We start from the raw sequence: 19,917 nt of genomic DNA on the forward strand, positions 1-19,917 counted from the left end.
AATACATGTTAATAGCTGGGTTTGTAATAGCATCATCTTTTTTTATAGCTACTTAAATGAATGACACACAAATTACATCGATTAATTGTTGACAAGAAGTGTGGCTTATTCTTGCTGCAGTAAACATTCAAACCACTGGAGGTCACTAAATGTCCACGTTACGCAGAGTTTCCCTTTTGTAAATCACATTTGATTTTTATCGTGGATCGACAACATACCGACAAAAAAAAATAGTTTGATAAACTATCATGGAAATCTGTTTCAGCAATGTGTGCAAAAATAAAGTGGTTGTTAACTTGTTGCACGTACAAAAAAAAAAGCTTTTATTTTGGTAAGGAAGCCCTCCCTTTCAAAGCATTTCCGGTTCAATGGCAGCCAACCGTTTTACGTCTTCCGGTTCAAACCCGCTTCGAACTGCACAAACCACAACAGAAGCCTGGGCCATTCAAGTGGGATATTACCTGATGTGGTTGTCATTATTGCCTAATTATATTTAACCGAGTGCAAAATAACGCTTACTAGATTCGGACATGGCAGGTTTACCGCCCGGAGACCCACAGCTGGTCTCCATGATCGTCAATCATTTAAAAACTCAGGGTCTCTTCGACCAGTTCAGGAGGGACTGCCTGGCAGACGTTGACACAAAGGTAAGGAAACAGTCATAACGTCTAGTAATGTGTAACTGTTTACCGTCTCATATAAGTGGTAATGTAACGTCAATATGTGAGGTTGTTTTAGGGTAGATTGAGAGTAAATCTGTATTGGGCTACCAAAGCAACATCTCACTGTAAACCAGAAGTGGAAGAACTACTCAGATCGTGTACTTAAAAGTAAAAGAAGAAATACCTCAGTTTAGGACAAGTAAAAGTCTTGTATATTCAAAGTGTTACTCAAGTAAAAGTACAAAAGTATTAACATGAAATTATACTTAAAGTACCGACACTTAAAGTACTCATGACGCAGATTTACCCATTTTATTATAATATATTCTGTATGTTTTGGTTATAATTAGTGGTGCATCCATGTGTTTTTTCACAACTGGTTAATGTTATATTTACTTTGAATACTGCTGGGTTGCTTGTGTGAATGTAACTCCAAGTCTAATTTAAGTGTTGTTTATAGTTCACATCATAAAACAAAATCTATCCAACAAGTAACTAAAGGTACTTAAAAAATTTAGTGCAGTGAAAAGTATCACCAGAGACAGGGGCTGTTTTTTGCGCACATCATTTCATCCCTCTTAGGGTTTTATTTGGGAAGGCATAGTTTTACGTTATCGGTTTGTGACAATGTTATACTTGCACAATTAACCAACTCCATTTGTTCCATTTTTGTTGTTGTTAAAACCTCGAAATTCAGAAAAATATTAGTTTTCCCACAAACTGTCCTTATACTTTTAAGGAGGTTGAAAAAGTACAATAAGTACCCCACTGAGCATTGTTATCACACAGCATTGAGTGGGATAGTGATTCAAGTCCCCCTGCACTCAGCATGTCGTGTCCGTGGGCAAGACACTTCACCCCAAATTGCCCCTGTGGGGATTGTCCACAGTATTTAGTAACCGTAAGTCGCTTTGGATAAATGCATTTAACAAGTGACGTAATGTAATGTCATACAGGCTGCAATGAACACAATTCTTTAGTTGCAAATGTCATTCAGAATCATTCATCTTACATAGTGATGATGAGGTCTAGTAGGGCCTGTTAGACCTCTATGATAAACAGTTTGGATTTATATTATTTTGGGGTTAATAATATAACATATATAATATTTTTGGAAAACTGATCAAAATTTGACAAGCCAAATGATGTAAAATGACAATATGAGGAACTATGAGTTTAGTCACTTTCACATTTGCTGTTAACACAACACAGACCAAACACTTCCTTTTTTTTTTTACTACAGTTCAATGTTTTTAATTATACCAGTGGCTATTTCATAAAAGACAAGTTAACAACTTAAACTGAAATGTTATGTACTAAAAGTAAGTATTTAGTAAAACTTGCAATAATAGCTTCTCAACAGTGATTATGTTATTGTTTTTTTCTCCCGCAGCCAGCTTACTTAAACCTGAAACAAAGAGTGGATAACTTTGTGTCCAATCACCTTTCCAACCACACATGGAGCCCTCATTTGAACAAGAACCAGCTGAGAAACAACATCAGACAACTTGTGCTGCAGTGAGTGAGAAAGCAGTTTTTATTGTGTTGTTTCAAAACTAGTTTTTACTTATGAACTGAAACTTTTCCTCTTAGATCTGGGATGCTGGAGCAGGGGGTGGACAGGATCGTGGCCCAGACGGTGGATCCCAAAGTCAACCATATCTTCAGGCCCCAGGTGGAGAGGGTGGTTCGTCAATTTCTGTCACCTGGCAGCTGCTCGGAGGAAGAGCCGCCGCCGCCACTGCCTTCAACTGAGATCAAACCAGACAGCATCATACCTGAGCAAGGTACACAGCTTTTATTCCATCAGTCAACCATAACCAGATAAAATGATGAATTTCTCATAAAAGTTCAAACAAAAAGTCTCATGCTTGTGTAGTTAAAATACTGCATTATATTTTTTACAGCCTCGTCATCAGCTCCAACTACCGCTGCAGCCGGCAACGCCATGTCCATCCTGGACACCATAACCTCTCTTAACCACGAGGCCAGCGTCAGGGCGAGCACCGATAAAGTACGTAAAGATGAGCCCATGCTGGCGGAAGAGGGCGAGCAGGACATGTGTATTGTTGAGGAAGGAGACAGCCACCATGAGGAAGAGGCAGAGGAGTTGGCATCAGAGGTTCAGGCTCTAGAGGTGAAGACAGAGGACACCCACGAAGAGGTTGCTCTGGGAAAAGACGGGTTAATAGAGGAGGTGAAGATGGAAGAGGAGGAGTCAGGAGCTCCGGAGCAGACCGAAGAGGAGAAGGAAAAAGCGGCAAAACCCACGGAGGAGGGGCAGGATGATGATCTGCTGAAATCTACAAGTCAGGCTAAGCAGAACGCCAGAGAGAGGATTAAAGAAGGTGAGCTGCTGTACTCTCTGTATGTCCTTCCTCCTGTAATTTAATTAGCATGCATAATATATTCTTGATAAAGCCACATGTTAGCGTTCAGGGTCTTTATATTCATTTTCCTCTGGTAGATAATAGATCAATCAGAAATTATTAACTGAGTAGTAGTGAAACTAATTGTTGTAGTGAAAATGCTAATAATATATTTTGGTTTTGCATCATTGGGTGTATAATTTGAAGAGGCCATTTTTTAGAAATTGTTATGGGCAGAATTTCTTAGTAGAGAGAAAAAACTATTCAAACTTTTTTTACAGAACTACTAAAACCATTATACCCATGTCCAGATGTGTATGGTGCAAAAATATCTGTATGCCTGAGGCGATAGATAATCCACTGTACTTACATAATAATAATTCAACTTAACAATGGGACCTTTGTGGATGTTTGATGCACTGCTGTTGTTTCGTTAGTTATTACAGCAGACAACAAATGTTCAAGGCATCTAAATATATGAAAAACCTCGAAGCTACCTTTTTATTTGTCAGGAGGAGTTTTAAAAACATAGTTTAAATATTGATGTTTCTTTGCCCTGCAGAATACTTTTTGGAGGACTCTGACCTGGACGGCTTGAGCGACATCACAGTGAGCTCAGTCCACACCAGCGACTTGTCGTCATTCGAGGAACAAAGTGAAGACGACGGGCTGTCTGACTCGTCTGAAGAGGGGGAGCTTCAATCAGATGGTCTGAATGAGTTTTATCACCGTGTTATTTGTGGTCTCTCAACAAAACAACTCTCTTTCTATGTCAGAATCTCATGTTTTTGTTTGTCTTGCCTCAGATCAAGATGAGAATGCAGAGAAGAAACAGACAGATGCTGAAGAAGAGGAGCGAAAACCTCGCCGCAAGGCCTACGTCCACAAGCCCTTCCTTTACTCCCGTTACTATAGCGACTCGGATGATGAAGTCACTGTGGAAGAACGAAGGAAATCTGTGGTGAGCTTTTATTAATGATGGTATTAAAGGTATGGCATTAGCAGAATGTCTTTGCTTTAATTCTTTAACAGTTACATCAAAGGCTTTACTTGGCAAATGAGATGATCGTGAGCTTTCAAACAACACAGATTTTGATGGTCCTGTCATTTTTGTCTCCCAACTTTGTTCTCATAGGCAAAGGACAAAGAGGAAAGGCTGCTCAAGAGACAACAGAACAGGGAGCGAATGGAAGAGAGGCGTAAACAGAAAGCAGCGCAGGCTGAGGAACAAGGTAGTTTCATCCTATGTTTATCGTCATGTTCCTCCAACTGTGAACCACCATTTACCAGGCTTTGTTCACCACACAGATCATAAAAAACAAAACCGCCCCAGAGCCAAAGAGGCTCGCAAAGAAAGGAAAGTTCTGGAGAAAAAAATGGCTCTCAACAGGAAGAGGAAGCTAGACTCAAGGTAGATAACGCTGCTGATAATTGAAACAACCAAATGTAAAAGTATACACGCTATATAAATGCATTCAATCATTTCTCCATTCAGGAAAGAGGGAGAGGGTTCAGGCAGAAAGAGAGGAGATACTGAAGGATCCAAGAAAGCGGTATGTGAAAGACATCAGGAATAACACAGATTATGTCGTAGAGAACAGGATTGCTGGGATGTAACGTAATGTAGCGTCCTTTTGTTTTTGTTTTTGTTGTTTAATAACAGGAATTGAAACCTACACCCTTAAAGCCTCCACAGCCAAAATTGATGAGAAATTTATCAGAATCAGCTTCGTCTGATGAGAGGAACAGAAGGATGAGCGGCAGCTTCTCAGAAGACTCCGGTGAACCCAAAAAGCTCTCAGACAAAAGCCGGACACACTCCTTCATCCTGGAGTTGGAGCAAGGTTCCCAAGAGGCTCTCAAACAACGCACCGTCGGCAAATTTGATCGGGTGTCCCGTAAGGAACCTAACCCTAAAGAACGCAAAGACAAAGAACGCAGCTCTTCAGATGAACGTTTCAAACTCAAACAAAAGCAGGAGAAAAAATCCGAACATCAAGCAGATGAGTCTCAGCAGAAAGAAGGTGCTGCTGTTAAAGTGTCCTCTGAAGAGAAAGGGGAGAAGAAGCCTAAGATCAAAAGTGAGAAAAAAATGGCCGGGACTACAAGAGAGGGGAAGTCGTCAGAAGGTGTGGCAGAGGAGGGTCTTAAAGATCCTACTGTCAAAAAAGTAAGAGCTCCATCTATTGATACTGTTAAAACAGAGAAGGACAAAACAAAGGAAAAGGAGAAAGAAAAGGATAAGGGTAAAGACAAGGCCAAAGGAGAGAAAGCTTTAGTGAAAAGTGATTTCAAGCAGCTGCTCCGCCATGATTCTGCCGGCTCTTCTGAGGATCGATCAGACATGGAGCCCGGGTCCGACAGCAGCAAGAGGAAAGATAAACACTCAAAGGAAGTCCTGAAGCGGTCAAAGAGCCACACTGAGAACAGGCCAGGAGAAAAACCCAAATCCAAAACGGAGGGTAAAGACAGCGAGAAGGAGAAGAGCAAAGCAGATCAAGACAGCCAGAAATCCAACAAGTCCAGCTCGGAGATGGACAAAGATTCCAAAAGAGTCAAGCCCACAGAGAAACTTAGAACCATGGATAAATCTAAATCTAAAGAGGAAACAAAGACTCAATCATTATCGAAGACGGACAGTAAAGCTCAGAGTTCAGAAGTCAAAAGTTCAGCAGCAAAACCTGAGGCGTCAAAGGAGAGGAAAAAAGAGGTAAAGGAACAGCCGAAAGTCTCAGAGGAAATTCCCCAGGAGAAACCAGATATTAAGACTGCAAAGAAAAAAACAGAGAAGAAGGATAAAGTGCCAGAAAAGAAAGAGGACAACCAGGAGGAAAAGAAAACACCCAGAGAAGACAAACTGGACAAATCGGACAAATCTTCAAAGTCTTCAGTCTCCTCACTCGATGCAGAGGAGCTGCCGAAGAAGCTTTCCCTTCTCCAAGAAACCAACACCGACTCAGACCCCGTCACCACCACCGTCACCACCTCCTACTCAGACGATACCTGCGATGCACTGAGCGACATCACCCCTGAGCCACCCGAGGGCGAAACAGAGTCCCGACTTAGCGAGATCCCCGCCCTGCCCGCCGAGGCCGACGCTCTGCTGGCTCTCATGGATGTCTGTGCTTCAGCAGAGGCGAGACTCCCACCGGAGGGGCCTGAGACCATTCTGCAGGACGCTGATCTGATGAAAGAGGCAGCTCTGACCCTGCTCTCCATGGATCCTGAAAGTACAGTCGCCTCCAAACTCATTCCCCCCAATACAGGGGAGAAACCAGACGAAAGTCAGCCTGCCCAACAACCCGAGGAAACCCCTGAAGCTGAACAAGAAGAGCAAATAGCTGCTGAAGCTGAGCCTTCACCTGCTGCTGCTGATGAGAAACAAAACACTGCAGGTAAAGACAGAACGTTTGCATTTTGTACTTCATAAACTTGTGGGAATGTTTTCCTAAATAGAAATATGCCTCTCTTACAGATGTGTCTGAAGGTTCAGAGAAAGAAAACGATGTGGCAAAAGAGTCTCCGGCTCCACAGGTAAGAAAATGTTGCACACGGTCTAATTACGTATTTATTCCTTTGTATTCTTCCTTTAATTTAGTCTTTTTGGGCTATATTCAATTTACCCTGTAAACTTCTTTTGCATTAAGAAAAATCATTCTGTGTTTTATATTCATTTTCTTCTGGTAGATAAAAGATCAAGCAGAAAGTATTAGTTGAGTAGTAATCACATTAATTGTTGTAGTGAGAATGTGAAAATGTTCTACATTTATCTAGTTTGATGTTATTTTGCATCATTGGGTGTATCATTTGAAGAGGCCATTTTTAAAAATTGTGATGGGCAATTTCAGTACTTCCTTAGTAGAGAGAAAAAAATATTCAAATATTTTTTGCAGGACTTCTAAATCAATTATATCCATATCCAGATTAGTATGTAAAGTATAATATAAGTGTTATTGTGCTCTGGATAATCATTATTTAGCTTCTACACAGGATGTTGAAACTACTTCAAATGAACCCCAAGTTATTTCAAATATGGATGAAGCTAACATTGAAGAAATCGCTCCTGAGAAACAGCCAGATGGAAACGTGGCAGCAGCAGCAGCATCAACTAGCAAAGACGGTAAACTTTAGAATGATTCCCAATCAGCTTGTCGTTAGGTCAAATACATTTTTGACTGTTTCAGCCTCACAGTGCTCATTTATTTTAATGTACTGTTTACCATACGTCAGAGGCTGGTACTGTAGTGTCAGAAGAGGTTGGAGAAACCACAGAGGAAAGCACAGCTGCAGTTGATACCACTGAACAAGTCTCGGACATTCCCGCCGAACAAGGTCAGTGCTTGAAATCATTCTTGGTAGAAAAGTAAAAGATGTGTTGTCTTTGTCTCACTGTTTACTTTATTGTTATTTTTAGAGCAAACTGAGGCAGATGCTGTAGACACAAAGACGAGCCCAAAGGTGAGGTACCATTAACACATTTGAACTGATTACATTTAAAAATTGTAAACAAAACTAAACTTAATTATCAATTTTCAACAACAGGCAGAGGAAGTGTCAGCTGATGACGACCAGGACAAGATGGATGTAGATAATAGTAAGATGTTTACTTGTCTCACTTTGATTGAAGACATTCTTAATACCGTAGGCTATATTTTTAACACTGCTTCATTTCCCCACTAGGTGAAGCTGAGAGTAAGACGGTGGAGGAAGAAAAAGCTGCCACAGAGAAGAGTGATCCACAAACTGTAAGTGTTCGGCCTCCGTCACACTCACCATGTTCAGATGTAAACCGCCTGGAACATTTCCCCTGTGATATTATCTGATCCAAACTCATGTCTGCCTCTCTTTGTATGTATATTATATTCCTTTTGTTGATCTGTAAATATATCCAGATGGAACACAATGCACCGCAGGAGACTGAGGAGATCAGAGAAAGTGGATCGGAGGGTCAGTCCACACTGGTCAAACAAATCAGTGAGTCATGTGACTTTTGTATGTTACGATTTTTTCCTCAACTGGTGCCACAAATAAGATATTTACAGTTAGACAAATGTGAAACTGTCCTTTAGAGCATGGCTTTTATGTGTCATCAAGTCCTCTCCTGTAGATGTCAGCTCTTTTTGTTTGTATTTTTCAGGCAATGTCTCCAGTACAGACAGCCAGGAAGATGAGAAGGGGTCAGATCTGTCCGAAAAGGTAATGCCACTCAATGCGTTTGAAATTTTGCTCTTACAAATTAGATAAATGTAAGTGTCGACGCAGTACCCTAACCTTTGTGTTAACTCTTATTTTGTTATGTAGGAAGAGAAGACGGAGAGACGAGGAAGACGTAAACGAAAGCTGTCCACTCAGGAAGTTGCTGCAGTGAAGGAATCTGGTGAGATACGTTGATAAGTTGATTGTCAAAGTATTGTCAACCTTTTCATCTCTCAAGTGTCAAGACTACATTTCCCCTCTTTATAATATGTTACTGAATATCTTTGTGTTTTGGGCTGACAAAAGAAGCCATTTGAAGACATCACCCTAGACCGGGATAGACTTTTTTCACTATAATCGGCACATTAAGTAATCAAGCTATTAAACATCAAGATAGTTACCTTTTTTAAATTGTATATCCAGGCAGTAAATAACATTCTGATTCCACGGAAGAGAAATGAAATGTGTCTGCCTCTGGAATGAGTTTCATGTGTCCATTTACCTTCTGTTCCTGATCAGGTGATGAGAGGGATGAAAAGGAAAGCAAAGAGCCGCCGTCTGTTGAGGTAAACTCAGCCTTTTCCTAAAACCACGTGTGATTATGAACTTGTTGCACTGTGTGTTTTTGTTTAGGGGTTTAAAGCCTTTCTTAAGTTGACTTCTGTATACGTATTTTTGACTACAACTGATTTGCTCATGGATTTTTTTTACCTTCAGGAAACGGACCAGGGGAAGGTTGTGGAGGTCAGAACGCCACGCAGAGGTCGATCATCCAAAACCAGCGAGGAGGCCGAGAAGGAGCACCCTAAAGAAGCTGAGAAATCGGAGGAGACTCCGACCCGCGGGAGGAGACGTTCAGGAGCTGCTGCCAAAGAAGCCGTCGCTGGTAAGATTTGTATTAGCAAACACTGTTAACGTAGTCTGTATATGTCTGAAAGAAAAGAAGCTGCAGGAAAACCCAAATGAACTGGCACTAAAAGAGTCCTGAACTGTCATACCACAGATGTATGTGCATATAACCTGATGAAAAGAGTACTGCAATGATCCACACACACACACACGCGAACACACGTACACACATCCTAGATTTGATCTCTTTTTGACTAAAGACTTTCCATACCAATGCTCCAGTCACTATTTAAAAGTATTTGATTGATTTTTTATATATGATTTTACTTTAGAGAGTACTTTTCTTCCTGGTCATATTGCAATATCAGTCAAATAAAATTGTGCTCCAGCCAAAATATGAATTAATTAAAGTCCTGACTGGTATTCTTTGATGTTGTTTCTTCCCACCTCAGATTATCAGAACAAAGACGACAAGACCACCGAGAAAGAAGAGGTACGTTAACAGACATGCAACATGTACATTAATAATAAAAACAATAATAACAACTGTATCTGAGGAGCCACTTTCAAAAGTTACTAAGTGTTTTAAAAGACAAAAGAAAAACTACCACTTATATTATTTTACACAGTCTAAAACATTGAGCAAACGGAGCCTACATTTAGGGAGCAAATACAATTCAACAATATAAAATGATCAGTCAAATAAAAGTAAGGAGAATGCCTTGGGTTAAAGTAAGGCAACAAAAGCTGATGTAAGATAAAATACACGTTTTATTTCTGATGACTGTATCTTCATTTTTATCGTGTTTTTCACAATACCTTTCCAATTTGTAGACAACGGAAGAGGAAAGTGGACCAAGGAAATTAACCCGGCGAGCAAGTCAAGTCAATCTGCCGTCTACTGTTCCAGAAGACGCTGAAGCTGCAGGAAGCTCCGACTCCAAAGACACCACTGACGCACGTAAGTTCACTTTTAAGTCTTTTTCTTGTTTTGTTATCCCTTTTCTTTAAATGACTGACACCACTGTGCCTACTGTGAATGGTGAATTAGTTTATGGTGAGGTGTGGCTACATGCAAGCTAAAAGAACGAGTGAGCCAAACCTCAACAGCTAACTGGAACATTTCATAGCATGATGTTGAGAGTAAACCATGTTTCATTCTGCTGTCACCACGGCTAAAAGCCTGTAAAATAGTATGATTGAGTCATTTGGCAGCGGTAGTTGACGTGGGGGAAGGCTGCCAGCGCTGCTATGAGTTAAACAAAATATTTTCTGGGTGTTCCCTGTACGTGAAAGAGATGATAGGATAAACATTTTCATCATATTTCCGTCACAGGTAAACCAGCGGTGAAGAGGAAGAGGTCAGAGGATACGGAGGAATCTGTGGAGGTGAGGTTTTACGTATTTGTGGATTAAGACATTTGCTGAATCCTGGTCTGCAATTTCTCCATCTAAATGTGTATTTACTTAACTTTTTATGTGTCTAAATTTGTATTTGATTTATAATTCTACAGGAAACTCAGGCTGAAGAGGAGGAGAAGAAAGACACCAGCCAACAGGAACAAAGTGAACCACCTGAAGAAGACAGAGGTGAGAGAGCACACATGTCTAAAACTCTGTCTAAAATGAATCATTACTCTCTCATTTTAGCAAAGGTCCTCACATAACGTATGTAAAAAAACATTTGGCCTGGATACTTAGTTTTTAATCAATTGAATATGAATTTCATCTTGAGTTACCTTGTTTCTGAAATGCTCTGAATGAGGAAAACAAACCTTGATCGTTAAAGGCTCTGTATTGTACATGCATCTTCTTCCAGGTTGTTCCCCTTCAGCGAGCCAGGTAGAGAGTGAAGAGGAGATCTGCAGCGAGAAGAAACCAGACGAGGTGTGTTGGCAACTCAGTTCTTTAGTATGTTGTTACCTGTTAGATCTCTACTGCTCATACCTCATTCACCCGATCTCTTTCAATCTCTCATCAGACGTCGGTACTTTACTATTTGTTGTTTTTCCTCCAGGTTGAAGAGGAGGACCAGGAGGCGACTCCAAAGAGAACCGGTCGGAGGGGACGGCCGTCAAAATCAGCAGCAGCCCCCGAGGATCCAGGTGAGGAGATTAAAAGCTTTATCTAACAAATATCAAGGTTCAATTATTTGTACGTTCTTGTTATTAATACTAATTATCACTCTAAGCGTTACACTGCTGTTTGGAAAATCCAATGTGATAAAAAAAAGTCTGTTTCTCGTGTTAATGTTATGCACGAGCACATATGAGTCGTTAATAGTTTCTAACAAGTTCCTATCATCCATTTTGACATGGTAATTAAATTCAGAATCTTCAATCATCTTAACCCACAGATAAAAAGGAGCGAAAGGCAGAAGAAAGCGAGCAGAATGATGAGGAGGAGGACGATGACGGTGATAAAGAAGAGGGAGAAAAAAGAAACGCAAGGAGAGCGACGACGCGATCTGCAGCGCGACTGGAGGCCGAGAAGTAATTCAACATGGACACAAATGCATCATAACAACAACAACATAACTAAAAATGTACCATGTAAATCAAACTGTACTGTAACATCATTATTTGGTAAATACTGGAAGTAAAAGCAAGTAATTAGAATTAAATGAGCCCAATTAAATCTTGAAAGTAGCTCATCACAAAACACATGCGGTTCAATTCAGACAACAATCCATGTTTGATATTGTGCAGCTTTGAGACCTCTGTGGTGATGAAAGAGCCCCTGGTTGTTTTTAGTGCTGAATGTTTGCACTCTGAAGCACCCAGCAGGCATCATCGCTGTCACATCCTATTAAGTGAAAGCCGAGGGGGAGATTTAGCACTACAGCACCAGCTGTTGTTTCATATTTGTTTTTATTGCTCCTCAGGAACAAGCCGAGTAAACCATCCACCCGGGCAAACCGACAGAACGGCAAAGAGGAGAGCGCGGCTGGCACACGGTGAGTCTGTCTGTCTGAGGTTCAGCAGAGCGGACGAACTCAGAGGGGAATCCGACCCAGACTGACCGCTCTGAGGCCGCCGCTCTGAGAAAGACAACATTTGACCTAAAGTTTTCCCGGAAAATCCAAATAGCTTTTGAATTAATACCTCCCCAAATAAGAAATCATTTTGAATGGCCTCGGTTGTGTATCAAACATTGGGAATTGCACTAAAGGTATAGGAACAAAGGAAATTGTAAAGTTTTGAATAATTTCATAAAATAAAGAATATTTTTCTTTATTTATCCAGTATTTTAGGCGAGAGGCTTTTGTACTTAATTTGCTTTTGGGTCTTCACAAATCCAGGGTATTTACATGTCATGTAGTCAAACGAATGGAAGTCATGTTAAACGAAGGAAACCCTGTGCACTTCATAAGTAGTCTCACTTATTTTTCATTTTACTTTTTATACACTGAATATGGACTTAAAGTCGTGTACTGAACAGGGCTACGACTACAATATGAGTCTATTAAAACTAATCACGTCGCGCAACTCTTCTGCAACACTAAGCGTAATTCCTCTCACCTCAAAATGTTATCTATTTTTCAAGTTTTATTAAAAAAAATCCCCATTCCTCAACAAAGATACACCATCAGTTGCTTTAGATTTAAGGTAAGAAATTAGATGATTAATCCATATTACTACTGTATGTAATTATTCTAAATGAAATCCCTGAGATTATCTTTCTCCAAGTTCCACCCATTGTTTTTCCAAGAAGACTGAGTCAGAAATGTTCCTTTTCTACCTTTGATCTCAGACTTAGTTAAAGTCTAAATGGGTGTTTTAGAAATCTGTCTCATGCACATTTTCTCTATTAAAGTGGAATGTGGAGGCACCAGGTCCGGCCCCGTCTAGTAAAGAGTTGCAATAACAAGTATTCCTTCACTACAAACAAGTGCACATTCTCACAGGGCATAAATATGACTCTTTAGACAAACGGACTGACACTTGTTTCTTGTTTCCCTCCTGCAGCGGGACGAGGGGCCAGGCAGCAGCAGCAGCGGTGGCGAAGGGGGGCCGCAAACGGGAGGCCAGCCCCCCTGCTGTGCGAACGCGGGGAGGACAGAAATCAGAGGAGCCCCCGTCCAAGAGAGCCAAACGCTAAAACCTCAGACTTTCTGTTTGCCCCGGAGGCGTTTTCGCTGCACTCCATATTAAAGTCAGTCCTGTTGCCGGGGGACATGAGCCTCCGCAGTCAGTTAGCATGTCGAGGCGTTTCTGCTTCACTGACTATAGATATTGAAAAGCTCTGGATAGTATTAATCTGATGGTTGTGTGTAAACCTGAGGATCTGTGCGGGAATCCCCCCAGAATACCTTCCACTGCACTACGCCCATATGGTTTGCATCGGACTTCATCATCCCACCGTTTATTCAGTAATGCCCAGCGAATCAGAGTGTTTCAGCCCAATCAAAGGCCTAACGTGCAGCCGAGTCGTTCTTTCAGGTAAAGAGGCCGAATTAAAATCTCCGTTCCTGCTGGGACTGTGTGTAAATTCAAACACTTGTACATAGAAATCATTGTGAAGCGTCTCAGCATCATTGTGAGTTTTATTTTTCAATATTCATTCTGTGAATGAAAGGAGAAGTTTTCCCTCCCAGTCTTTTTTAACGTCTGTTTTTTATACTTAATAATCAGAAGGAGAGGGACGTGTGTTTGCTTTTTAAAAATAACGGCAGTATTAGCATCAGACAGGACAAACCTTGAACAGTTACTTTATACTACTTCATTACATTAGTGTAACAAAGAACAGTTTGTTGGGGTCTAAACTGGTGTAATGTAGTTATTGTATTGTTTTAGCATTAAATGCATATCAATATACTGGTGTTAGATATGTTGCCTACCTTCCAATGTTAAGATTTTTATAAATGTAAACATACCTCATATTGCTTCCCTTCCTTTTTTCATTGTTTTAAGCTATGTGGTAAGTAATTGTATAAATACATTTTTACAACGCTTAAAAAAAAAAAGAAGAGAGAAGCAAATGAAAGCAAATTGCTCTTATTTTAGAGTGAGGTATCACTTTTTCATTTTTACACTTTGGTGGTAAATTCATGGGTTTGTTTGCTTAAATTAAATTTCAAAAATATGATTAAATTATGGAGCTCATAGATTTCCACTTTGCCAAAAAAAGCTTTACAACATCGGAAGTAAATCCCAAACTGCGTTGCTTCTTTTTTTTTTTACATGTAGCGGATGACAATCTAAAGCATTTGTTTATGAAAAGATAAAACATTGCTCCTTTCCGATTGATTCACCCTTGTTATGTCTCGAGCGTTATCGGCTGTGTTTCCTAAATGGATGTGCTGTCTGTAAATGTGTAAATAGCCGAAGACAGGAACCAATCGCTTCTTAGGGGAGAAGAGGAGAGGACATTCCTGCCTGCTAATGGGGGATAAAACTGACAAACTCAGAATGAAATATTCCACCATCATTAACACGTTAGGAGGCTTTAATCGCTGCACCTGAACTTACGGGATCCAGAAAGCCCGGAGAGATGTTACGGAAAGAGACTCCTCGGGGTAATGTTTTCCAACCATTCCTGTGGATTTGCTAAATCTGATTTGTGAAAGGTGTACCTCTCCCAGGTATTTCCTGGTGCTGCAATCCAAGCCTTAAAATATTAACTCTCGTTTCATTTAGCCACCAGGCCTGGCACACAAACAGCGCTCCTTTCACTCACTGGTGCCAATTGGAGCCACTTAAGACGTCATTTTATTATACGTCGTTTGCATTGTAGTCCAAAATGATTTTTTGCTTTTGCCAAGCAGGTTTCTACTGCTGAGTATCAGCAGTTTGAGGCACATTAGAGCCGTTTATTGGCAGCATGTTTTATGTATGAGGTTTCAGCTCAGCGGGGACCTCACAGCAAGAATTTAGAAAGTTAGAGAAAGCAGCAACACAAGATAATATTCTAAATGTATCTATAAAACTGCTGCTGATGCACAAATCTGGATGAATGCTGACCTGATTTTTAGCTGTTTGAATTTACTGTACCTATACATTCTGTAGAAAAAGAGGTGGCACTCTCAATCAGAAGCAAGTCAAAATTGAACTTATTTTTCAAAGTTTTTGTATCTAGCCTTTATCAGTAGGTTTCTCCTAGTTTTATTATATACAGTCCTTCAGTTAATCGTGTTGCCTATAGATTAACGACATACAATGCAGGAAAATTGAAGGAAAAACTCTATTAGAATTAAATAGACAAATGTACAATAGCAATGTAATAACCATAAAAGTAAAAACCATCTCACAAGACCTGCAACAATTAGTCATACAGAAAATTAATCAAACAAGTCAACTACTTTTGGTTTAATTGGGAATAGTTTTTAGGGGGAAATGTTGAACATTTCCTGCCAGTTAGCTAATATCTTGTGGATTTGCTCTTTTTGCTTTGGATACATTTTCACATCTCTTCTGCATTAGATTGACACATGGATCTTTTGCAAAACTCATTTGCAAAAAACATATTTTTCAACATTATTTGATATTGATAAATATCATTATCCTTCATATCAGAATAAACTTTTCACAGCATTCTTTAGCATAAATATATTATTACATCCAAGCATATATGTATCAATCAAATGAATGTTGAGACCTCACTAATGTTGTAGCTAAGATGAGGGTTCATTGGTTGATACATTTAGAAGAGTTTAAAGAACGATACGTCTCAAAACTGTAGTGGAGTAAAAGTATGAAGTAGTATAAATGTTTAAGTAAGGTTCAAGTACCTCAAAATGACAGTACAGTTTGAGGCTCTTCATGATGGTAAGTACAGGTGATGTGTATTCTGGCACCGGCCTCACTTCAACATCTAAAAACTGAGTCTGATACAGGACACCAACGTAAGCCTCCTCACATCTCCTCCCTTTGCCTCTTAAGCAGGTCTGCTGCTGGGGCGCTGCAGTTTATCCTGCAGAGAGCTGGGAGAGACGGTGGTTTCACGCAGCTGTCAACTGGAATTGAGGTAACTGTTGCGGGGACCCTCACAGGCCGCGGGGATGAGGGGGCTCCCTGGATCCTGCCTCTCTGTAAGGGGAGGGGTCTTTCCTCTACTGGGGATTTGGCCAGCGCTGAACATAATGCTCCCCCATTCAGCCACTCCTCTCACAAGACATAAAAGTTAACAGGTGTTTAACGTCAGAAGTGTTTCATATGAGAGTCATAGAAATAGCCAGCGACAGGCGGCAGGGAGGGGTGGTGGCTCAGGGTCTTAAACGCTTTTTTCTTCTCATTCTTTTTGCAGTATTGAAATATTGCTGACGTTGAGTTGAGATTTGGATCGACTGCTGACATGTGAGGCTGCAACAAACACACCAGATTATTTCTGATATATGTGTTTACTGACCAACATGTTGGGGTCAAATTAAGTAGCAAGAGTACAGCAGCGTGTGTGAAGTCTATAAAATCACACCTTTTTGCATTTATTTTGGAGGCAAACATTGTACCTTTTTATTCACTATATTTACTTGATAGCTTGCAGTACTAATTACTTTGCAGACTCAGATTGTTACAAAAAAAATCAGCTGAGAAGTTTGTAGGTGTTATAGGTTAAGCTTCCAAGCAGTTTATAAAAAGGTTCAAATGAGCTGCAAATAAACTTAAATTCAATTGATGAGCAACCTAATGCATTTAAATGATATTCCAAAAGTTAAAACAGCTCCTTCTGCATACTGAGTTTACTCCTTTTGGTGCTTTGCAAGCATATTTGATGCACATGCTGTTGTGCTTTTACTACAGTTAGATTTGAATGCAGGACTTCCACTTGTAAGAGAGTATTTGCTGCACAATGGTGCTGCTACTTTACTGCTAAAACATCTGAATACCTCTCCACCACTGCACCTGTCAGAGAGGTCAATCTATTTTCTGCAAATATCCAAAATGCAGTCAGTCACTTAAAGAAAAAGGGCCCCTAATATCTCAAGAATTTCTAAATGATGCTTGAAGGTTTCATAACTACTTCAACTCTCATGTTCAAAAGTGGTATTTTACATGTGATATTAGAACCCCTGAAAGGGCTTTGCTGCTTTGAAAGACGTCTTTATTAAGGCATGAGTGCAGGAGAAAGGGAGCCGGTCACAGAGACCTGAGCCGGCAGCCAAAGCCTCTTCAGGAGCTGAGAACCCTTTCATGATGTGCTTGAGCTGCACGCATTATCTGTTGCGTGCCAGAGGCGGCTGGAAGCTCGTTTGTCAGCACAGCAGAGCCGAAAAATAAACTATAAATCACGTCTGCACTATCTACACACATTAATTGGAGTGTAACAGCGGGCTATCCCCCCCACTTCTGTGTCTGCAGTAATGCAACCATTGCTGGGATGTTTTGAATAGCTTCCAAGAGACGCAGGAACTTCTCCCTGCTTGTCTCTTGCTTCCATTTACTGTATTAAGTGCTCTGTCCCAAGGGCTCTTCCATTTAGTGCTCCATCGCATGCAAGGATAATTTTTCTTTGGGAAAGAGGGTTCAATTTTAACCTAGGGGTCTAAAAGCATACTTAATGCTGGCAGCAACCCCCCCCCCCCCCCCCGTCCCTTCCCTTTCCTTCCACTTTCCAATGTTGAGGTTGATTAAGGCTGCTATCACGGTGGATCTGATATTTGGTGAGAAATCTAGAGGGCATTTTGGGAACGTTTACTGCAAATGACTCTTGGCAGTGCCCTCTTATGTATTGCTCCATCTGAACACAATTTGGCAGCTATTCTCACACAAGGAGCAGGGGGGGGGGGGGGGTTAGTATGGCGTGCTGTGAGCCTCCTTTTTCATACCAGCACGCAAGAAAAAATTCAAGACCTGTCATAAACACACCCAGGAGAGAGGAGGGGAAACAGAGACGTTACCAAGGCGACCGGCGTGTTGCTGCATCAGGCGTGATTTCTGTCTGAAACACCAGATTAAAGTTACAGGAAGAGGCAGGGAAATGGGTGGTGGGTGGAGGGGCACACGTAATAGTGTAATATGCCATTAAAGTTTATTTCCTTACTGGAAAGGTTGTGGGAATTTCACCCGGCCCGGTGTAAAACTGGAGGGGAGCAGACAAAAAGTCTGGGGATATTACGGGGATCGTGGCATTGTAGATAGAAAAAAGAAGAGAAAATGTACCTTTTCCTGGCATGGCGATTATAGTGATCATCTCATCTTTCCGTGACAGCAGGTTAGCATCCTCGCCAGCAGAGGGAGACCTCCTGTACTAAAACACCAGCTCAAACTTAATGTTGATAAAGGGGGTTTAATATAGAGCAATAATCTTATTTTAATGCTATTTCTTTCGACTCATATCAATTTCACACAACTGATCAAATAGCCCTGATTCCTTTTCTTTCAGTGATCATTTGAAGACCCCACAGTATAGGCTCTTGTAACAAATAAGGGTCATTCTTTCTTCTATTTTGGATCAATTTAAAAGCAGGAATTGACAGATAAATCAATAATGGAAATAGAAGTTGCAGCCCTACGCTTCAAGTGTCTTATGTAATATATTATATGTTTATTGCAAATTTGACATTTTGCCTTTGTCAGACGAAGAAATCTAACTGTACTGAAATAAAAACAATATATACTTTGTATAGTACTACTATTAGTAGTACTATACTATTACTATTCTACATCTACTACTAAATTATGAATAATTAATTAAAATAAAGATGCAAGAGCTTATGTTAAATCACTCCAATAAAAAGCTGCATAGTGGAATAAGTCTGTACTTGACTCTAGTTTTGAGTTTCTATTTCTTTAGTTGAATATTTCCATTATGCTACTTTATGTTTACTGCACTACATTTTTTAAAAAGCTAGAGTAACTTGTTACATGAGATCAGTATTTACAATTTGAGGGATCATGAAAGATTAAACATCAGTCTAATATAAAAAGTAAAAATGAGCTTCAACTTTCCCGTCTCCAACATTGAAGTTCAGTTATTCAAAGCTCGGAAATAACTTTGCATTACAAGCGCTTTTGATACTTTAAGTACAGTTTCTTCCTAATACTTAATTGCTTTGTTACTTTACTCGGTTGCAATTTCGTAAGTAAACATAAGAAAAGTGAATGCAAGCCATTTACTTGTCATAGAGCATTTCTTATGTGTCATGTGGATACTTTTACAGACATAGTACACATTAATTGGCTTTAATTACTGTCATCCCCTATGATACATTTCAATGTATTTTCCGTTCAATGATCCTGTTTTCACTAAATAATAAGGTCTCAGGAAATAGTACAAGCATTAAGATACTCTTAATTTACTTAGTATGAAGTGATATGGTATCGTTTAGTTTCCTATATGCTTTTGAATCATTTCGCAAATGACAACATGTCACCCTCTATATGAACACCTTCACTGTGAATCACATCAAACCCGCAGTGTACCTGATGTAAATGCCCCTGCAGTTGTCTGAATGAAAATCAAGCTGCTGTTTACATTTCCTGCCACTTACAGCTACTTACTGCTTATTACTCTTCCTCAGTGTGGTTACCAAAACACAGAGTAACCCGTGGAGCTCTGCTTGACTTCACATTGATGGGCACACATAGACTCATTTTGTTTGGGAATTGGCAGACAGTTGTATTTATTTTCCACATTTTCTTAAAGTAAAGCCCACTGTGTACGGGTCACTGAGGCTGGTTTTAGGACAAAAGAATAAAAAAACTGCATGAAGGACGCAGAGAAAACAACTTGAACAATACAAGATCATTTTAAAACTATGCCACTTGTGTATTGGCTTTGGGTGGTAGGAGTAGTTTTTAAAAGGCAGGGTGTGTGAAAATATCCAGATGGTGTCAGTGGTTTGTGCTTTTCCCTTTTCCCAGTCTTGTTTTCTTTGCTTGCGGTGATTCAAGCCTTCACTC

At 40.2% G+C, this 19,917-nt stretch overlaps 1 protein-coding gene and 1 long non-coding RNA gene across 3 annotated transcripts; one reads left to right on the forward strand and one right to left on the reverse strand.

Moving 5' to 3' along the window:
* Positions 1 to 414: 414 nt before the first annotated feature.
* Positions 415 to 13,956, forward strand: bod1l1 (biorientation of chromosomes in cell division 1-like 1). The gene is made up of 30 exons (XM_063876964.1): positions 415 to 647; positions 2,056 to 2,180; positions 2,256 to 2,449; positions 2,570 to 3,010; positions 3,594 to 3,740; positions 3,838 to 3,992; positions 4,167 to 4,263; positions 4,340 to 4,442; positions 4,527 to 4,584; positions 4,695 to 6,426; positions 6,507 to 6,565; positions 7,022 to 7,151; positions 7,262 to 7,363; positions 7,446 to 7,489; positions 7,574 to 7,625; positions 7,712 to 7,776; positions 7,924 to 8,005; positions 8,169 to 8,227; positions 8,333 to 8,408; positions 8,747 to 8,793; positions 8,945 to 9,113; positions 9,529 to 9,569; positions 9,911 to 10,037; positions 10,413 to 10,465; positions 10,591 to 10,666; positions 10,896 to 10,963; positions 11,094 to 11,181; positions 11,433 to 11,568; positions 11,961 to 12,032; positions 13,045 to 13,956. Exons 1-30 carry the CDS (start codon positions 531 to 533, stop codon positions 13,175 to 13,177), a joined length of 4,848 nt encoding a protein of 1,615 aa, XP_063733034.1. The 5' UTR covers positions 415 to 530; the 3' UTR covers positions 13,178 to 13,956.
* LOC134860122 (uncharacterized) lies at positions 2,182 to 8,596 on the reverse strand. 2 transcript variants are annotated; one of them, XR_010165193.1, is made up of 3 exons: positions 6,035 to 8,596; positions 3,617 to 4,944; positions 2,182 to 2,440 (listed from the first exon to the last, which is right to left on the reverse strand). It is a non-coding gene; the product is annotated as an uncharacterized LOC134860122 (long non-coding RNA). The 2 variants fall into 2 exon arrangements; XR_010165194.1 differs by lacking the exon at positions 2,182 to 2,440 and having other exon boundaries at positions 3,324 to 3,966; positions 4,709 to 4,944.
* Positions 13,957 to 19,917: the final 5,961 nt, after the last annotated feature.

This window comes from Eleginops maclovinus, chromosome 23, assembly GCF_036324505.1.
Source record: "Eleginops maclovinus isolate JMC-PN-2008 ecotype Puerto Natales chromosome 23, JC_Emac_rtc_rv5, whole genome shotgun sequence".
Classification (NCBI taxonomy): domain Eukaryota; kingdom Metazoa; phylum Chordata; class Actinopteri; order Perciformes; family Eleginopidae; genus Eleginops; species Eleginops maclovinus.